The 19,895-nt window shown below is 45.7% G+C and overlaps 1 protein-coding gene and 1 long non-coding RNA gene across 3 annotated transcripts; one reads left to right on the forward strand and one right to left on the reverse strand.

Annotated features, from left to right (window-relative positions):
- Nucleotides 1-607: 607 nt before the first annotated feature.
- WDR45B (WD repeat domain 45B) lies at nt 608-18,607 on the reverse strand. 2 transcript variants are annotated; one of them, XM_074888976.1, is made up of 10 exons: nt 18,394-18,607; nt 12,354-12,428; nt 9,154-9,255; nt 8,420-8,507; nt 7,812-7,906; nt 5,879-6,069; nt 3,869-3,954; nt 3,005-3,106; nt 2,320-2,377; nt 608-2,070 (listed from the first exon to the last, which is right to left on the reverse strand). In XM_074888976.1, the coding sequence occupies exons 1-9, from the start codon at nt 18,458-18,460 to the stop codon at nt 2,320-2,322; spliced, it is 864 nt and encodes a 287-aa protein (XP_074745077.1). In that variant the 5' UTR covers nt 18,461-18,607; the 3' UTR covers nt 608-2,070. The 2 variants fall into 2 exon arrangements, with proteins under 2 accessions (XP_074745077.1, XP_074745076.1); XM_074888975.1 differs by having other exon boundaries at nt 2,320-2,441.
- On the forward strand, nt 5,921-7,805 carry LOC141952000 (uncharacterized). Its single transcript, XR_012631512.1, has 3 exons — nt 5,921-6,008; nt 6,307-6,421; nt 6,544-7,805. It is a non-coding gene; the product is annotated as an uncharacterized LOC141952000 (long non-coding RNA).
- Nucleotides 18,608-19,895: the final 1,288 nt, after the last annotated feature.

Consider the following 19,895-nt stretch of genomic DNA (forward strand, 5'->3'; position numbering starts at 1 on the left):
GAAGAGATGTTTAGGGGAGGTTTTACAAGTTCAGCAGAGTTTTAATCAACCAAGAAATACGCTCATAGTCTCTCTGGTCACCTATAGGGTAACTTTAACGGGAGGGCAGGGGGACGGTGCATCAGCGGATTAAGGTATGTAAAACCTTCAAAGCACTGAGCAGAAGGCTTAATGTTTTAGTTAAAGCAGTTTCCTTGCTATTTAAAGTGAGTGCAGCTGCCTGGATCATAAACAGCTTACAGCCACACCAGGGAGAGGATTTAAATCATCCTTGGAGAAGGGTTTGTAATGCTTCCCTGTGCATGCCCTTCTCCGGGGAGAGGGCAGTTCCCAGCGGGTCGTTCTGCTCAGACAGCTGCTAAAAGGTAAGAAGCGTCAGCACAGCAGCTGCGGCCAGCGGGGTGACCACAAACTGGTTTGCACTGGAAGTTGGACTTGTCTGGGTATAAATCCCCACCTACGCATCCCCTTCCTGTACTTCTGTCCTCAGTTTCCAGGGCAGCATGATTCAGCTTCTGTCCTTCAACAGCCACCCCTGTTTACTCAGTTACATATTTATTCCCCAAAACCTACAGCAACAGGAACTTCGGCTGTGATCATCAGTGAATACAGCAAAATTAGTCACTTTTATTGAAAAGAAATAACATATTACAAATAAGTGTGCAAAACAATTTGTGATTAAATACACATAAAAGCAACATGCAACCTTGACATCAAAATCTGCACAGAAGTTAGTCCTTAGTATGTTATGTGACACTAAAAGAAACTTGTCAGAGAGTTTGCAGCTAAACAATCTTAGAGTGAACGGGCATGTCAGATTTGAAGCATCTGTGAAATTAAGTTTCAGAAGAGCAAGACTTCCCTCCCCCGGCATTCAGTGCTGTGAGCGGAGCTTGTGTCTATTCCAGTTCCTGGTTTAGTCTCTTGTGCCTCAGGTCAGCAGTGAACGTTCATTGCCAGATCATCATTTCAGGAAAGAGGTTACCAGTCAGTCGGTTTAGTCTAACCTACCTGTCCCTAGGCCAACAGTATTTAGTATGCAACATCTCAAATAAAAAATAAAAAAGTCTGCAAGTTTAAAGCCATTGCTGAGCTGTACGCTGGGTGTCACCTAGCTCAGGGCTGGCGCTGGGTGGGGCAGGGGCCTGTCCGGCTCCGGCTGTCACACCGCTCCCAGGGCGGCTGCCAGACCTGGACTGGCTCTTGCGCTGCAGGAGGACTCACCTCCACAGAGCCCGGAGCTCTGAGGGCCCTGGGGGCTGGCCCCACGCCCCGAGGGGACGTTAGGTGGCTCAGCCAGGGCCCAGCAGCCTCCAGCTCCTCCCTCCAGTTTGGCACCTGGACAACTGGTGCTGAGCACTGGCCTGGCCATGGGACTGTCCCCCCCAGCCCAGAGGATGAGCATGGTCCAAGCTCCAGGTGCCTGCAGCTGCTTGTCCTCTCCTCCGTGGCTGTGCGGGGGGGGCTGGAGAAGGCAGCACTCCTGCTCCCAGCCCCGCAGCTCCAGGTTTATGTGAGCATGATCCGGAGTGGTCCCCCCATTCCCAGCCATCCAGTGGATGTAAAGCAATGCCTAAAGGCGTCTGTTTTCACACCCCTTTTTCTAAGGCCAGTTGTACACACGTACAGCCTCCCGCAGATCTCCCCATGTGGCAGGCACTCGTGTATAAAGTCATTTCACAGTTTAAGAGAAACCCAATAGGCACAAGCTTGTTGAAAGCCACATCTTGAAAACTGGAGTTGATGACCATAACCCAAAGAGATTTTAATGATGAATATTTGCAAAAATGAGAACAAACATATGTAGTCCACTACTTCAGAGCTCGTTGTGATCATGTTGGGCCAGGCTTCTCCATGAGATCTGCTGAACTTCTTGATCAGTATTGGACATTCATACACTGTCCTTCCAAAGACCTGGAAGAGCCAAGGCAGGACTTTGACCCTTGCACTCCCCTCACCTCAGTCAAAGCTTGTCATCCGTCATTTCTAGAAACTGAGCATAGACATCCCTTGAGCATTCCCCTTTTTGGTTGAATAAGAACTTGTAGTAGCTGCCATCTGCGCATATTGCTGAAACAAAAACAGACAGGGTCAGTTCAGCTGCTCAGAGGTGCTGTTCTCTCCCTTCGGGCTCACAGAACGGAACACGAGGTGCTCTGGAGGAACCTGAGGCCGCTCGCTCCTCGTGCCCTGGCAGCGCCACGCCGGCTTCCTCCCCCCACGCCCCCTCTGATGGCAGCCACAGCTCCATCCTCGGTTGCCAGGGACCAGCACCCCCTCCTGCTCCCAGCCCAGGCGAGGCGAGCCACCGTTACTCACCTATGACAGCGTTTGGCTCTGTTCCAAAGGCACAAATGCACGGAGAGCCTGAGGGAACCTGAAATTTGGAAAAACTCCATTTGGAACTGAAGTATTTGGGGAGAAAGCTGGCAGAAGCCAAACTGCAAGAGAGGAGGAAAAAAAAAAAAAAGTAACAACTTAGTAAGGTGTTGACAAGAGTTGATTTAGAACTGCTGGCATGTTTGAACAAGGCCCAGGGTTACACTAACTGCTATTTTTGATTAGCTTTGTATTTTTTTTTTTTTTCCTACTATGTATCAGGTAATATGTACAACTCCCCTTCTAGAGAAGGAAGGGGGACCCTACAGCTACCTTTCTGGCTTTATGTTTTATGTGACTGCAAAAATTGGCAAAAGGATTTTTAGTAGAGATTGTTTTATGTGAACTATCCACAAAGTACACTCACGCTAAGATAGCCACTAAAATCACACCCTGACCTGCTGGAATTCTGCAGCTCTGCAGAGGACAGCACAAACGTGGCAGTTGCTGGATAGTCCTAAATCTACAACTCTGCTCACACACAGCAGATGAATTTTACCCCCTCCAGTAGTGCCAGTATTCACTACTGCTTTATCAAAAGCAGTGTTTTAAACTCTATTAAAAGGTCAAGCCCCCCCCCCCCCCCCCAGCCCCCCTAAAGGCTCCAGAAAGGCTCAAACCCTACCTTGATTGCTTATTTCTTTTGGGGTCTTCTGCAGCAAAAATATGTACTGTGCCATGGTCGCTGGACACGCAGATGAGGGAAGCATCCTGGTTGAAGTTAATACTGTAGAGAATACAGAGAGCTGCAGCATTTCCACTGGCATCCCCCCTCTGGCGTGCACCGTTCTGCTGCTGCAGGGGCCTGGGGCGCCCGCGCAGAGGTGGCAGCAGCCGCGCTCCTGCCGGAGCAGGGACAGCCCGGGCAGGGGGAGCACACACCTTCGGAACCCAGCAGCTGGTTTCTCAGGACCAGCGCTGCAGCAGGCTGCCCCGACAGCTCCTCAGCATGGGCCATTCTGCCACTTCTGCTGAAGAAACGGCACAATCCCTGCTCCGAGGAGTAGGCAGGTATTGGATTAAGACCTGCCATGCTCCTGATGGTGCCTGGTAGAAGAGGGGGAGCTTCCCTGCTCCTGGGAGTGCTTCCAGCAGTGGATTAGATCCAAACTTCTGCCTTGGGGTTTTCACAGGCAGCACAGCACTGTGCTGGAATAAACCTCCCCTCGCCCCCAGGGGCTGGTCCTGGGAAGCATCAGACTGCACTGCTGCAGTCCCTGCACTGCTCCGCTGCAGTCCCCGTGTTGCAGCACAAGGTCGCAGCAGCCCCCCAGCTCCCGCCCGTTCCGTGCAGAGGAGCGGGCCCAGGCCCAGGCCCAGGCCCAGACACGGTTTTTGTGCCGGGTCTCGCCGCCCCGGGAAGCGGCCCTGGAGAGTTCTGCCTTGCGCCCATGGCAGCACCACTGGCCACTGACTCTGGCGCCGGTTACCAGGCGGCCTCAGCACCACAGTACCCGTAAGATGACAAAGCAGAAGCAATTAAACATACCAGTATATATTGGCTGCCTGTGATCCTCTTCGTAGCTCCTGGATTAAATGCCCTGATGAAGTATCAAATATTCTTATGAGGGTCCCCTTGAAAAGGAATTGAGCGTTACATTAGGAAAGCAGAAGGCTCTTCATCTGTGAATGCATCCTAAAAATTGTACCTGACCAGCACACCCCCACACACCCCATTGGGTTTTTCATCTCAGTAGATTTGAGAGAACCTCTCTCAATGTTAATTTTTGGGAAGAATATTGATTTCCCCCACACCATCACCACAGTGTTATAAAGCTTTGGTATACAATCTTGTTAGTTACTCAACTGAAGATTCTTCCAAGTTATATTCTGGCATTGGTTTGCAAACATTAAGAGCAGACTGGTGTACAGCCTCTCGTGCCCGGGTGCTGTGAATCACTTCCATCGTGCTCCCCACAGCCACTGTACTCTGTTTGGAGTGCTACTGTGCAATTTTTTTTCCACTAAGTATGATCAGACTGGGGCTGGTCTTGCCTTACAATTAGTTCAGTTGATGTAATCTAGAGGAATTACCACATGCTCATTATCTGTATTGGTCCAAATCTATGAGACCCCAGAGTGAGTCAGGTTGCAGACACAATACCACACTGGAAAACTGTACTTCACTGAAAGTAAACTAAGCTTGACACCAGAGATGCAAAACACATCCGTGGATCCCAAATGAAGCAATCAACAATTCAGCAGCTGGTTCATTTGATGAGTGGGTAACATGGTCACCTACAGCTCACGTTATACACCTGGTTAAGATGCATCTCCCCAGTAAATAACAGAACGCAGCAGAGAAAGATTTGGATAAATGTCAGCTTAGTTTTGATTTAAGACACAAGCTTGGGATGTTTGCTTGCAATATGCTCAGTATGGCACTTTGCCCATACTCCTATTTCAGTTTGAAAATGCTGTTTAAACTTTTTCTCTACACAAAAAAAGGAATGTCTTAATACAAATTCAGCAGATTATTATCCTATTTAGTAGTGGCATTAGCAGTTTTAAGAGCTTTGTTTAGAAGACAGATGGTAATTAAGCTTAGTTGAGAGACACTGGTGCATTTTCTTTTTTTAAGGTTTTTGAGCTATAGGCTGGGCAGTAGAAACTATTCTAAGCAGAGATCCATTGCATTGATTTACCTTGTCTCTGAGAAACTCGTTGAGTGGAAGAAGGTAGCGAGCTCCCCACTTGCGCAGGTGGGTGGGGACGGTGCCCCTCTGCCTTGGGTCCCTTTGGGCACCCTCGGGAGATGCAGCTCCTGGGAGATGCAGCTCCGGGGGAGAAGGCAGAGCAGGGACACACTCTGCATTCCTGTACGCCTCTCGGCGTCAGCCCAGTCTGGGGGGATTCAGGCTGTGCTGCAACTTCAGGTTTTTGTCACTGTCCTGCGTTCTTTAGCCCTATGTGACATATGACTGCACACAATTTGGTAAATATTCCAAGAATCATTTTTATAATTTACACTCTGTATGAAAACATCTGTGGTGTGTGTATGGGAAAAACAGAGGCAGCACAGCTCCCTCCTGGTCTGTAACGGAAGGTAAGCCAGAGCAGAACTACATCCTCCAGTATGACAGACCTATTTGCAAGTTTTTCTTTAGCCAGTGGTTTTAAAGTGAATTTAAGCAGAAACTAACAAAGGTGAAGAAATGCAAATAAGCTTTTCCCCTGCCCTTTATTTTTAAAATGAATAGTATTTATTCAAGAGCACAGGAAACATGAACTACTTGGGCCAGATCTCATTCAAACGTCACCGAGGAGTCACTGCTACAGTTGGCTAAGAGAGAAACGCTGCCTCAGGCACAGCCTTTGGATTGCTGTTTGGATGTCCTAAGGGAGCAGTAAAGATAAAGACTGAGAATGCATATTGCAATGACAAATGGTCCAGTTTGTTATTTCTGTGTCTTTCCTACAAAAGGATGCAGCTTTCTGTTTTAGGAGGAGTTGCTCCACTAGAACACATAGTAAATCAGAGGTAGGAGATTATTCTTACTTTTTCTGATGCTGTTGCAATTCTTGTTCCCTGCAGGTTTAAAGCTATACAGCTCAAGACTCCCTCGTGAGCCGGGATGTCTACAGGAGGCTTTTCTGTATTAGCGAGATCCACTATCTGCACATGGCCAGTATGTGTTCCAGGAAATGCAAGAAGAGAATTATTACTATTTGGACAAAGGACACAGAGACCTAAAAGACAAAAAAAAGAAAAGGAAGAATAACTGTGTAGTTCCCATAACCTAATAAAGTTTTCAAACATAAGTTTCTAAAATATCCATAACTTCAGAATAAACACACACATAGTAAATCAGAATTTAATTTTAAGGACTACAGCGGTATCCCAAAACATGATCCATCCCTAAGTGCAGAGCACAGAGAAGCAGGGGAGTAGCATAATTTTAACTTGCTCTCATCACTGTCTTTCAGAGTAATCTGGTTGTGGTTATCCAAAATCTGGATGTTTTCAGAGACCAGCTCCATCAGTCTGTTACAGCAAAGCTATTTAAAAAAAATGTGAAGTCTCCTTAACAGCTCAAAAAGGGTAAGAGTTTGTAACAGGTGATATTTTAATTTCTCCTCTGTCAGTAAAACTGATTATTATTAACTCATGTTTGAACTTTGTTCTTACGGCACTTGCACTTTTTTCTTCATAACTTTTTGCAGAGCACTGAAGGTAAATCACATCTGTCCCAGGTGTTCTGCTGACACCAAGTAACCTCCTGCAAACGCAGTCCCCAGCTGCAGAGCACCGGGTGGGTATCACAGGCAGCACCACTCCTGGAAGTGACCGAGCATCTGCGTGCCGAGTCTGCCTTTGGGCTGTGCTGCCGGGAGCGCAGCCACCAGTTCCGCGTTTGCTTCTAGCGGGCTTGAAAACCTCTGGAGATGGGGCCTCTGAGCCCACGTAACCTCCTGGTGGAGAAAACATCTTCCTGACGTCCAAGCTGATCCTCCTGGTGCATCAAGCACGGCCAACACCCCTTGTTCTACCATCTGGCACTACTGAGAAGAGTTTGGCTCTATTGTTTCTTTAACTGTCCCTCAAGTAGCTGTAAGTGCTGGCTGCTGCTCACCCTTCAGTCTCCCTTTTGCATGAGTAAACGGCCCAACTCCAACCTCCCTGTGGAGGCCGTGGGGCCCTGACCGGCTCCACCGCGGGGCACAGCTGTGCCCGGAGACAGATGCTCACGCAGCTGCCGCTACAGCCCTCCAGTTCTAGACCCTCCCTTACACACCTAGTCTTAAGTGTGCCGCTGACACGGGACTATCCTCATCCATCTCTTCACCCTCACGGCTCTCCTTCCAGAGGAACCTCCCTTTTCCAATAAAGCCTACTGCAACAAAACCATCTCCTTAGGTCAAACCAAACCCCACCCTTCCCACGCCCACCTGGCACCTAGAGCCGACATCACCACGCTACACAGTACTTGGCCTGTGGCACTACTGCTCGGATGGGTTCAGGGTACCTTCTGCTCATCTCAGCAAAAGACAAAGGCACACCTTGCTATTTAAAAAGAACAGTACCAGTTGGCTAATTAGACTCTTTCTGACACTGTAGAGAATAGTTTGCTAGACAGTTCTGGCTCTATTAGAAAAGAGGAGTGATGCACTTTCTAACAGTTTGTGTTTAAGCTTTCATCACAAAATACATCAAGTTTACAGGTTCTTTACAGAAGAAAGCAAATAGCTCTTACTGAAATCAAATCTGTAACTTAACAGGAGTACATAAAAAGTTTTTCTGTGCCAAGTATTAATACATTTTAATAACCATTTTATAAACACAAAAGCATCTCCAAAGGGCACAACTATTGTGCAGTAAGTAAATGGTTTAATGAGTTACTAAAGAAACTGATTCAGGCAGCTAAAGATAAATAGCAAGTCAAGAACAGAATAAACTTGTGTCCATTCCCCAACCCACATACACAACTAACCTTTAGGGTTGTAGCAGGTTTCAAAGACGTGCAACTGGTGGGGATTGTGTGTAAATGTGAAAACTTTAATCATCGAGTCCAAGACTACCACAATTCTGAAACAGAGAAGAAGTTCCTGTGATGTGGGGTGGGTAGAACAGGGACACAGATACCAATTCAGACCTGCAAAGGCTTTCAGCTGATTTAATGGCTGTATGCTTTCTGCCCCCCACAACACTCACAGCCTTACAAAAAGCCACACAGCTATGAGCCTGCAAAGCACTTTTATCCAAAGCTGTGACAGCAGAACCCCTCCACCCACACGTACACAGACTCCAGCTGTTAACAGCTGCTCTTGCTCTAGAGATCTTCACGCTCCTCCATACCTAGAAAAAGAGTCAGCAGTAGCCACAAGTACATGTCCCTACATTAGGGGCCAGAAAGTCTTACAGGATTTTCACCAAGGTTTCAGATACCAGTATATTTGAACTGTGATCCATTAACCCCTAATGCTTGCCCCCAGAAGCCTGTTTCACCTTTAATTGCTAGTGTTAAAGCAGGATCTTTTTCTTTCTACAAACAGTGTACAAAGCCAAGCTGTGTGTTTCGAACACGTTGGTTTTACCCACCGATCTCTTCGCAGCTTAACTGCTTTGACTTCTGTAGAAAACTCTATCTCGATGACAGTCTTCTTCTTCAGGTCATCCCAGATCATTACTAGAAGAGTGCAGAGATTGCATTAGATCATCAAGGCATATCTGAAGATCCACACTGCCTCCTTTACAACAGCTTCTAGTCTCTGGGAGGGCTAATCAAGAGGTGCATCCAAGAGTGAAGCAGTTACAGACTGGTATCTGGCTAACCAGAAGGTATTTAGCTACTACACATCAACCCACTCTTTCATGCTATGACTCATGCAGGTAAGAGGTTGGTAAACTCTAACCACAAAAGCTGACAATAAAAATACATTTTTCTAAAGACAATTTGTTTTGCTCTGAGGGTTATCAAAGAAATAAGGCAGCAGTCAAACAGAGTAGCCAGTTTTCCTACAAAGCTTGCCAACGGGGGCCCTTCCTCCCCTCAGGTTGCTGAGCCCTAGAGTCTCTTTGCAAAGGGAACAGTGAGAAGGACAGACTGTCAGCAGGTCTCGGGGACTGGTCGCTGCAGGTAACTGCCTGGTAACACTGCAACAGCAGCGATGTACCTCATCTCACCACACTGACTTAAACCTGCTGCAACACCCCCTCCATCCAGCCTTCAGAACACCAGAGCCCAGCTCAAGGCATTTGGTTTGGGAGTTCCTTGGGCAGTTTCACACAGATAGCAAGGTGAACACTGACATGATCTATTCCACGAGACTCACCTTTGTTAGGTGGGTACTTGGGCTTTTTTCCTCCACCTACTAGTGCTAAATAGTTGCAACGAAACAACATTTCGACATGGCCAACACCACCTTCTAGAAATTCTGAAAGACAAATGATTTTATTTGAAAGCGTCAGAACCTGTTAAAATGCCATCTAATTTTTAACCACTGTTACAAGAAAAGCTCGCGTTATCTAGTGCTTCTCTCAGGCACCTGAGAAGAACAGTATCTTCCTACCCCGGCTGACCTTAAAAAACCCAGAGAATCCTCTAAGAGTGGGGGTGACGGACAAGAAGTCCTGACTAAAAGGGTGGGGGTGTTTTGGTTTGGTTTTTTTTTTTGTTGTTGTTGTTGGGTTTGGTTTTTTTGTTTTGGGTTTCTGTTTGATTTTTTTGGTGCTTGTTTAAGATTAGGATTCTCAACAAAGTTGCTTTATTTTTCAAAGCAATGAAGATCACTGTTGTTTTCACGCAGGCCTCATTTTCATATATATTTTCATATATAGACAATCACAGCAAGGTTTTAAAGTTACATTAAACATGCTGCATGAGAGAAGATGAAGCAGTATCATCATGGCAGCTTGATCATTTCTATTATACAGTGGGTTTGTAAATATGTTTAGAAAGCCTGCCCAGTTAGCTCAAATTCATTCCCTTCACACACACACACACTTCAAGCCTGGTGTTGCTCTGTTACACTAATGCCACGCATTTTAAAAAGTACCAACAGTATTCACTGGTCATGAACCTTTTTATTTGCACAGGGATTTGTCTTTAAAGACTTGGTGGATTTGAGGAAAGAAGGCAAAATGCACATATATGTAACTGGACTAGAATCTCCAGTGCTGTTCTCAGGGCATACCCGAGGCTGACAGAATAGGTAAGAAGTGCAGCCCAGCTCCAGCCCGTCTCTACTCAATGATGCAGGAAACACTGAAAGCAAAATGGATCAGCTGGTGCAGTTTCTCATTTATAGTGCATGGAAAAGGGTTTTTTTCTTTTTAAGAATCTCAACTGCTGAGGAAGTAGAATAAGATGCCATGCTTATGGTGCAAGTGGAGGAGCACAATACCAACCAGGGGATTTTACAATAAAAGAATTTTTCCATTTGATGACATTTGAGTGGGGGCTTGGCTTTGTTTCATAGCCTAGAGGGATGCCTGGCATTCTACTGGGGAGAGAGAACCAAACTGTCAGGAGGAGAGGCCATAACTGTGGCCTTCAAGGTAGATGAGAAGAGTTAAAAACACCCTTCCACTTTAAAAGACTGTCCAATAACTCCACACACTGGCAGGTTGCAGCAGGAAAGGTAGATGAAACTAGTAAACCATTTCAAAGCCAGAGGAGAAGTTGAAATTTCAGAAGGACTCCAGAGACCTACTGCCAGCAATTGGGATGGGAGAAAACCACAAAAGTGTCTGAGGAGCTGGGAGGAAGCACTACAATGGAAAGATATAAACATGCATGAAGAGTAGGAGAAGGGATTCAGCTAGACATCGAGAAGCACTGCAGTGTCTCTGGATGAAGAATCTATAGTGGGACTTGACTACACAACACTGAAGGTAGATGCCTGGAAAGATGTTCACACTGGAACAGTAAGTAAAGCCTTGGATTTCATGCAAGTCCTTGTGGTTTATTCAACAACACTTCTCACTGCTGAGTTTCCTTCCTGAACACTTGTATTTGGACACTATCCCCTTCTGTACCAGGTCCTCCTCTTAGCTCCATTAAAGCATTTAAAGCATTACAGCACATTTTGTTATGAAGAGGTATTATCACCGTGACAAAAAGTTAAAATATTTACAAATTATAACCTTGGACAATTTCAGAATGTGCCATGTGTTCTGAATCTATGTTAGAACAGACACTTTAATCATTATCTTTACAGTTCTAACAGGTGATGCTGCGATGGGAACTTCACGGAACTCCTGGATATAAGAGAGACAAGACAGGGTATAACAGTTAAGACTTGGTTTCATACTGGGTTATAGAAATCAATCAAATAGTCCCAGTTGGAGCTTGTCTATCTTAGGTGGGTTTAAATACACATGAAAGATGAACAAGATTTCTCTGTGTGCCTGTGCAGCCAGTACAGTCTGACCTCTCCAAATCCACAGGGGAAAGGCAGTCTGACTCATAAGAAACATTTCACAATTGGAGTCCTGGAAGTATGTCCAGAGCTGCTGGCAGGGAGAGTTTTGACAAGGAATTCAACAGGATTTTGACCTGAATTCTGATCCTTTTAGCACACTATCACAGATGACCGTCCCAAGATATGTTGCTTATGGAAGAATTCGGCATTAAGAACAGAAAAGAGTTTGTCAGCTTTGGCCACGTGAACAATGACTGAAATCTCTTACAGAACTAAAAAGTGAGAACACACCTGGTTTCGTAAGAATTGCTATTTTAAATACATTTTTCCTCTTATTAAATCATTTCTATCACCACAGACTGGAAGTGCAGGGAAACCTGTTTAGCACATCAGCTTTCTTTGTCTATTTAGGGTTAGAATCACATGGCCAGGTTTAATTATCCCTTATTTTGACTCAGTTATGTTTGCTTTCTGATAAAAAGCCCCACTACCTGTTAATATTGCTCATTCAGTAATTTCTATTAAGACATGATGCTAGGTTTACCACCTTAAGATACTCCCAAATTTTTAAGCATACAGAGAATATAAAACTTAGAGTATTAGAAGTCTGAGCTCACAGTGCTCTTGCAAGCAATACTCTAAGTAAGCATAAGAAATGTTACGTTCAGATCTCCAGTAAAACAGCAGTAGTTTTATGGCTGTACTAGATCACCCAGATTACTGCATAGGAACAGAAGAACTTCTGATGGTACGTAATATCGCTGCATCGAGCAACCCTTCTCCCACTTGTGAATAACCAGGCAAGTTATCTCCTATTCAGGACTACAAACACTAGCAACAGCTAACACAATTCAGCTTCTGCAAGAAGGTGAGACACATTCATCATCAGCCAGCTTTATGCAAATTAATAGCATATAGACATCTGACTAGGCAGTGGTTTAAGTGAGAGGGGCCCTTTGGGACCAGCGTGGACTTCCTTTCTTGAGGCTTTATTCAAAGCCTTCCAGTGACGGAACGGTGAAAGCTAAGCAAGAATCTTACAGAAAAAAAAACGTGGAGGCCAAGCTTCCAACACAGAACTAGCATGGTATAATAAGTAAGCGTTTTACCTTGTTTCTCTTTTTCTTTGAGTGGATCTGCATTATAAACTCGGAATCCATTTTCCATTCCGCATGCAAAGCATCCTGTGGTAAAAAGCACATATATATACACATATATAGTAATTGCGAGATTCACTCAAGAACTAAGCAAGAGCCAGAGTATTAAGAGAGCATTACTCCATAACAGCATTGTTAAATCCAAGCTGAAGACCACTTGCAGGCTTTGTTAGTGTTTGCAAGTGAAAACCGTTTAGAGGAGTTGTCCTCTATGCTGGCCTCCACTGAAAGTGGGCAGTTCTCAGTATTCTTTTTAGACAGGTGAGAAAACAATGGAAGGAAAGGAGAGCAATTCCCAACCCATCTGTATCCTACTCCATGCTCTGCAGAGGGAAGGCAACCTGCATGTTAACTCTGATGGCCCAACAGTCATTATGAAGCAAAACCCCTCCTTTCTTATTAGATCCAAATTTACACTGCGATTACGATGGTATGAAGTACGATCCGTTGTTCATGTTTCCACAGAAGACAGCCTCTCAAACATCGCTTTTAAGAAGGCTCTAATGAAAGATGCCAATAATTACATGCCAATATCTTAAATCTAAACCAGGGAATGACTAGAAGCCAGATTAAAATACTGTGGAAAGTTATTTTAGTTACTTTTACGTACAGAATTATGCATGTGCCTTTTTAGTGGAATCCTTCAAACTACTGTTTTATTCGCTAATGGGTGAATGCAGTTACTAACAAAGAAATGCTAGTGTGAAGTTAGAGCAATTACAAGTCATTAAGAAGCAGCTACTGTCGCTAGAGGCAGACTGACAGAAGATTAGTTGCTACACAATTTATGTGCACTGTATCAAAAACCCAGTTAAGATCTTCAAGGTACTGGAACAGAGATATTCAAATTAGTCTGGTTTTATTCTTATGCACTGCAATGGCTGCAACGATTTGAACTTCCCAAGTAAAAATTGAGGAGGTATGTCTAAATGCACCCCTTCCCCAAACTCAGTACCCAAAAATCACAGGGTGGGTGGGGGAAGAAGGGAAGGAAGTCTTAACGTAAGGTCTCCAAACCACTTGCTCACAGCCAGGTGACCTCCTGCACACAAGACAGGACTGGTTTGCTGTGGAGCCTCGGCTCAGAAGCTGGCTGAAGGACTCAGACTGCAAGAGCCTGTTTCAGGTACTCCTGGCATTAAAGGTCACGAAAGCCAGCAATGGTCCTCACAACACAGGCAACTAACCATCTTTGTGGCTTGCATACTATTAGCTTAATATAAGCTCAATTTAAAAAATTGCATATGCTCACTGAAGACCAAGTGAGCAACATTCAATACTGCCCATATCTTGACACAGGTTAAGATATCAGAAGAAATAATATAATTGGTGATATTTTTTTTTTATAAACACAGAACAAAAATCAATGTTCTTGCATAACAATATAAAAACATAACATAAACTTGATCTTGACAACAGTATTAGTTTAAAAACTCCACAACTTGGGAAAAATAATACAGCCAATTTGAGATTCCTTTTTAATACTTCAAGAGTTTCACTCCAAGTAGGACCACTTTAAAAAAAAAAAAACCCAAACAACCCACAACAAAAAAACAAACAACCAAACACCCACCCACCCCCCAAACAACCAAAACCCAACAGCAACAAAAAAAAGGCATCACACACATCCTCTGCTTTACAGCCCAGTCTCTTAGGAGGTGTGGGGGTGTGTGTTTGGCAGCATCCTTAGGGTTGCCATTCACTGAACTCACACATACAAAAGATTACTACAAGATCCATCTCTGCACCCTTCAATGTAGAAAGGAAACAAATTAACCCTCTTATTCTACATGTGGTCACTAACAGCAGTCGCAGACCCAATACACCAGACTGTTCTAACAGTATGACAGTTACCCAGAGAAGCACACAATCACAGAATCATCTAGGTTGGAAAGGACCTTGAAGATCATCTAGTCCAACTGTTAAGCGCATGCGCCCAACGTGGGGCTAAACAGTGAAGAAAACAAAACACACAGAAAACCTACTCCCCCCAACCCAAAAGACTCACAGGCACAACTTCACCCTGTCCAAGATTTTGTGATAAATTAAGTGAAAAAAATTCTTGTTTACATAGGTAAACATACTTAGAGAGTGGTTAACAGGAATATAATAATTATAGAAAGATTAGTAAACACTGAAACAAATGCTTTTAAATTAACTATATTCATTTTACCTCCTCCCTTCTCAGTGCATCATGCTTTAGTTTGCTCCGGCAGTCGAATACGTAAGAGCACGCTGCACTGAAGTCACAGCACTAATAAGCTGCCACCTCGTGCAGGATACTTTACTGGGATAACTAGAAAGCAAATTAGATGGAAACATCTCGCTCTACACAAACCAATATTGGACAGGATGAGACCTAATTTGTTTCTGGTAGCTGTAGTGTGTATCCATATAATTATTTTTCCAGTGACAGTTTTATAATACGATATTGTATTTCCAGGAGAGGGATGCTGGAACTGTTCTATAGTAAAAGAGCACTGTAAAGTTCTACTTTTAAAGTTAATATCAGCAGCTTATAACAAACCCAAACGGAGCATTCTTAATGCAATAAAATGCAGATATTACATTTCCTGTAGCACCACTACAGCTCTTCTGCAGGGCTAACCTCATGACTAAGACGTGGGCTGCTTTTAATATCTTGGGAATATCTACATTTTTAACTGGAGACAATACACCAGAGCTGAGGAAATGTAAGTAATGGTGATATTCCCCACACAGTCCATCATTACTGACAGAGATACGAAGGTCTCAGTCATGGCAACCCCCAAGCCAAACAAGAGAAAAAAACCATACAGAAGATTACTGCTACTCATTCAACTCCAGGTTACAGGAACAGCTTTGGAGCTCAGTGTTTCCCATCTGACTGATCCCAGAATTTACCAGTGGGATCACAAACTCGACAGCTACAGCTTGTAAGCTTTTATGTAGTGTGAGAGATGGAGAGGGGCTGCCAGAAGAGGGAATTGCTGCAATAATAGGTACACTTCCTTCCACAGGAAGTTCACATCTCATTTTAAGAAGGGACAGACATGGTGTCAAAAGAGCCACTGTCAGAAGACAAATCAGATACTTTAAAAAACCAATATTAAAGAATTATTACCCTAACCCACAGCTGTGCTTGTTCCTACAGTAAAAGTACTATATGCCAACACTCCCAGTAAGGCCAGTAAGTTTTGTTTGTTTTTCTAAAACTAAAGAAAAAGGAAGGGTTAAATTAATAACTATCCTAGAAGATGCCACAAGCTGAAGGAGGAGGCATGCTGACATAAAGAAATCTGCAGCCTTTAGGACCCAAGATCCAAAAATTGCAACAGTGAAGCCTAGGGAAGTGACGATGACAGGCGCAGTTCCTAGCACATTAGTTTTCCTTGCCACAGCAAATTTTGTCTAAAACGGTAAGAGAGAGCACAGAATCCTACTAACACTTACGGGGTCCTACGGCTAAGCATTTCAGTCCACTAAAGGAGATCAAATGAATAAGACGAGTGTTCCAACACCAAAACAAGTCCACACCTCAGTTTCCAAACTAGCTTTAGACTACAACAATGACAAAAGAAAAACTTGTCAGCAATTTACACATATACTTTCTGGTATGGTAATTTATTATGATGTTTTGTCTGTTCAGTTCTGTAAAGCACTTTAATGTCCTTCTGAAAGCATTAGAAAAGTGCCTGAAATCAGGAGTATACCGGCTTGAAATTAAGAACCTGAAGTCAGAATATTCTGGTTTAAAACAACTGAAAACACCTTGCAATATGGGCCTTCCTTTTTTGGGGGTTACACGGTTTCTTTAATTTTTAATTTAAAAAGTGGCAAAGGCACACAATATAAAAATATAGTATCACTCAAAACAGAGTAAGGGAAGCACACTTCAGAAAAACTGCAGATGCTATCTTTATCACTTGTCAGTCATGGAAGTTAAGGCTTGGAGAGCATTATTAGATCATTCCTCCCATCTTCCCAGCGTTATGGGATTGGCTAGTCTTAAATTACTAAGAAATTAGGTTATTGTGACAATATACGCAGACACGCACACTACTAAGCTTCAGCACTCGACTGACTCATATTTCTATTTTTGGTAGAAGCAATAAGGAAGAAGTGAGCTTTTCCTCTTACCTACTCTTCTTTGAGCAGCCAAAGAATCACCTATCCTTTAACACTATAAAAAGCCCCCAAACTAGTAAAAAGTTAGCATGCTGCTACCTATAGCTCAAAAGTCATCATTCATCAGCAGGACGAGCTCCAGGAGCCTGCAAATGAAAGCCAAACATGTTTTTTTCTTCAAGTTTTCTGCTGTTATTCAATTGGCTGGCCAGGCTAGGTAGGATGGAACTTGATATTGTCAGCTCACAGATTCCCAAGACAAATTCCTTAACGTACTTTGGATGCGATATTATTCAAAAGCATTTATTTTGCATTTACTGCTACAGAATTTAAGGAAGCCTTTACAACAAAGAACAAGTTTTACATGCTAAAATGGTGTTATAAAGGCATTCTGCAGTAAAAGAGAAACTTAACTTCTTACACAGTTCTCTCTATAACTCAGCTCCATCACAGGCCAAGCATCAAATATTACCATTTCATGCCAGACCCCTGCAGGTTTGAAATGAAGTCCATCCTCACAAATCTCTTTTTCCATCTCTGTTGCAAATGAAAGATGAAAACAAGTGCAGAGTTGCTGAAAAACAGACTATTCTATTGTTTTCAAGTCAACAGGAGAACGTGATGACAGCTACCAAGAGGCTCACTTCATTAATGGCTTGATACACTACTGACAAAATGTCATCAGAGACATTAAGACTAAAATCACCAGCATCATTCGTGTTTACACCTGACTTCAACAGCATCAGCAACAGGTCTACAATGACAGAAGCTGCAAGACTGTCTTGGGCAAGAGTATTATTTGTTAAGACAAAAAGATGTTACAAAATTATGACCTTCTATTCCTTATTCCACAAAAAGGACACTTACTCATAAGACTGGTGCTATTTTTATATTGCAAAAACAAGTGAAGGCATATTGCACCCCTTTTCTAGAAAAGGCTTTCTTCCCCTTTCTAACAAAGAAAAAAAATAAACCAAGCATACCGTGAAGTTTTTTAGTGGTCCATGTATCTGCACTTGTCTGCCAGTACGATTAGTAGTCTTAACCATGATTTTTAAAATACAAAACAGGCAAAAAGAAAAAAAAGTTATACCACTAACTCTGAATGCAAAGTCCTTACGCTGGGAAAGGGACGTTTTGTGAGTTACCTTTTCAGTAATGCAGTTTCATAAGAACATCCTTTAAGCCCAGGTTTTAAGGCAGACTTACCCAACTACACAAGGGAAGCTAGCCAGTTTTAAGCAGCACAACTCGCCATCTGAGAGGCAGATGCGTTTGAAGATGCACGTTAAACACGAGTGTTGTTCCTCCTCTCCCCCCACTCCACCCAACCAACTCTCTCCGAACTGCCTGGCTACACACACTAGCACACCAGAGCTGAAGAAGGGAAGGGTGGAGCGATGCCCCCGCACACCCAGCCTGCCCGGCGGTTTAACGCCGGAGCTCCGGCCCCCACAGCCCCTACAACGACCGGACCCCCCGGGGCAGCCTGTCAGCCGCAGCGGGAGCGACCAGCAGACACGCAGCGAGGGACACCGCGCCCTGCCCGCCCGCCCGCCGCCGCCGGGGGACGGGACAGGCCCGCAGGCCCCGGGCAGCCCGCCCGCCCGCGGCCGAGGCCGCCCACGCCGGGTCCCGGTTACTCACGGCTGCCGGGAACCGCGGCAGGCCCAGACCCAGCGCGGGCGCCGCACCCCCCGCACCGGCTCCGGGCGGTTACCTCCGCCGGGCTCCCAGCCGCCACCCCTCTGCCGGCACAAACCGGCTCCCCAGGGCCGGGCCCGCGAGAGAGGAGCCCCCGGGTCGGGCGGGGCCCACTCCCCTCACGGCGCCGCGCCCCGCAGCGCTCTCCCCCCCCACCCCCGGCCCGGTCCCGCCACCTCACCGTGGTCCTGGTTGAAGCCGGCGTAGAGCAGCCCGTTGCCGTGCGGGTTGGCCGGGAGCAGGTTCATGGCTCTGGCCTGTTCGCGTCCGCCCGCCGCCCTTTAAACCATGGCGGCGCCCGTCCGCCCGCCTCAGCCCCGCCGCGGGAGCCCGCCCGAACCGAGCCGAGCCGAGCCGCGCCGCGGCGGACAGGCCGGCCGCTGCTTCCGACCCCGGCAGGCAGCGCCGCCGAGCGCAGAGGCCATCCACCCGCCAGGGCCAGGAGCGCCGAGCGATCGAGCGGCACCGCCCCACGCCTCTGCGGGCGGCCGGGGAATGGCGGCGGGTGCGCCCGGCTCCGAGGAGCGGACCGGGCCCTGGGCGGGAGAAGGAGGATCTGCTCCAGCTCCATGCGTCTCTGAGGAAGAGGGGTTTTCTCGGGGGGCTGCGTGTGGGGGAGGATATGCCCCGGGGGTCGCGCAGGCACAGGGCCTGGGGCCTGCTCCTCCCCGCGGGGGTGGGAGCCCGCGCTTCGCGGGGACGCTTCACCCCCTCGCACCAGCGCAGGCCTGGCCGTCCTGTGGGGATTCCCGCTTCCTCCCAGCGGCATCACCCCGGGCTTCTCGCCAAGGCCAAAATGATGGCCCTGGGGCGGGCGGGGGTGACCCAGGGCCGGTAAAGCGCGAGCTGCCAGCTGGTGCGAGCCCAGGGGCAGCACAGGACATGAGAGTACAAGCCCCTGGGCCCCCTCCCAGCTCTGAGGGACCGGTTAGTAGAAAGGTCGCACATCAAGGGCATACTGAGTATCAAACTAGTAAGAACAGAAGAAAGAATAATCTAAAAATCAGGCATCCCCTAATTTGACAAGAAAAAACAAAAAACAAACCCAAACACCACCACCAAAAAAACCCACCCAACCTTGAAAACTCCTAAGTTTTCAAGACACAAGGCCCTGAGCAACCTGACTGGAGTTCAATAGTGAATTTACTTTAAACAAGATGATGGACCCCGTGGCCTGCTGAGGTCCTTTCCAACCTGAATTATTTCATGACTCTCTGATTAGCTGAAAGCTCACACACGTGTGCTCACACAAACACCAGCTATTCCACATCCTTGTGCATTCACTTCCTTTTGTATCCTTGCTCTGTGCCTTCCATGTCAATGGCTTGATGTTGTATTTCAGATTTGTGACCAGATCTTATTTAGTGCACCCTTCAGTTTGGAAATTACTACAGCTTTTCAGTTTACAGTGGCTCATTACAGTCCTGGAGCTATCTGCTTTGTGCACTCATATATAAAGAAATAATCACATTGCATCTTTACAAGATTTTTGTCTCCTCAGGCAGTCAAGAGACTGGTATATGGTATATTGGTATATGAAATAACAAGCTCTTCTTTGCTTATTTTAAACCTTCCTCTTTCCAACTACAGGCTCAGGCTTTATTTACTCCATGGGGGAGTGCTGCAGGCATTACCAGAAGCGAGGAGTGCTGCTCTCACCTCTCCTCCTTACCTTGTCTTTAT

This window comes from Strix uralensis, chromosome 19, assembly GCF_047716275.1.
Source record: "Strix uralensis isolate ZFMK-TIS-50842 chromosome 19, bStrUra1, whole genome shotgun sequence".
NCBI classification, from domain to species: Eukaryota; Metazoa; Chordata; class Aves; order Strigiformes; family Strigidae; genus Strix; species Strix uralensis.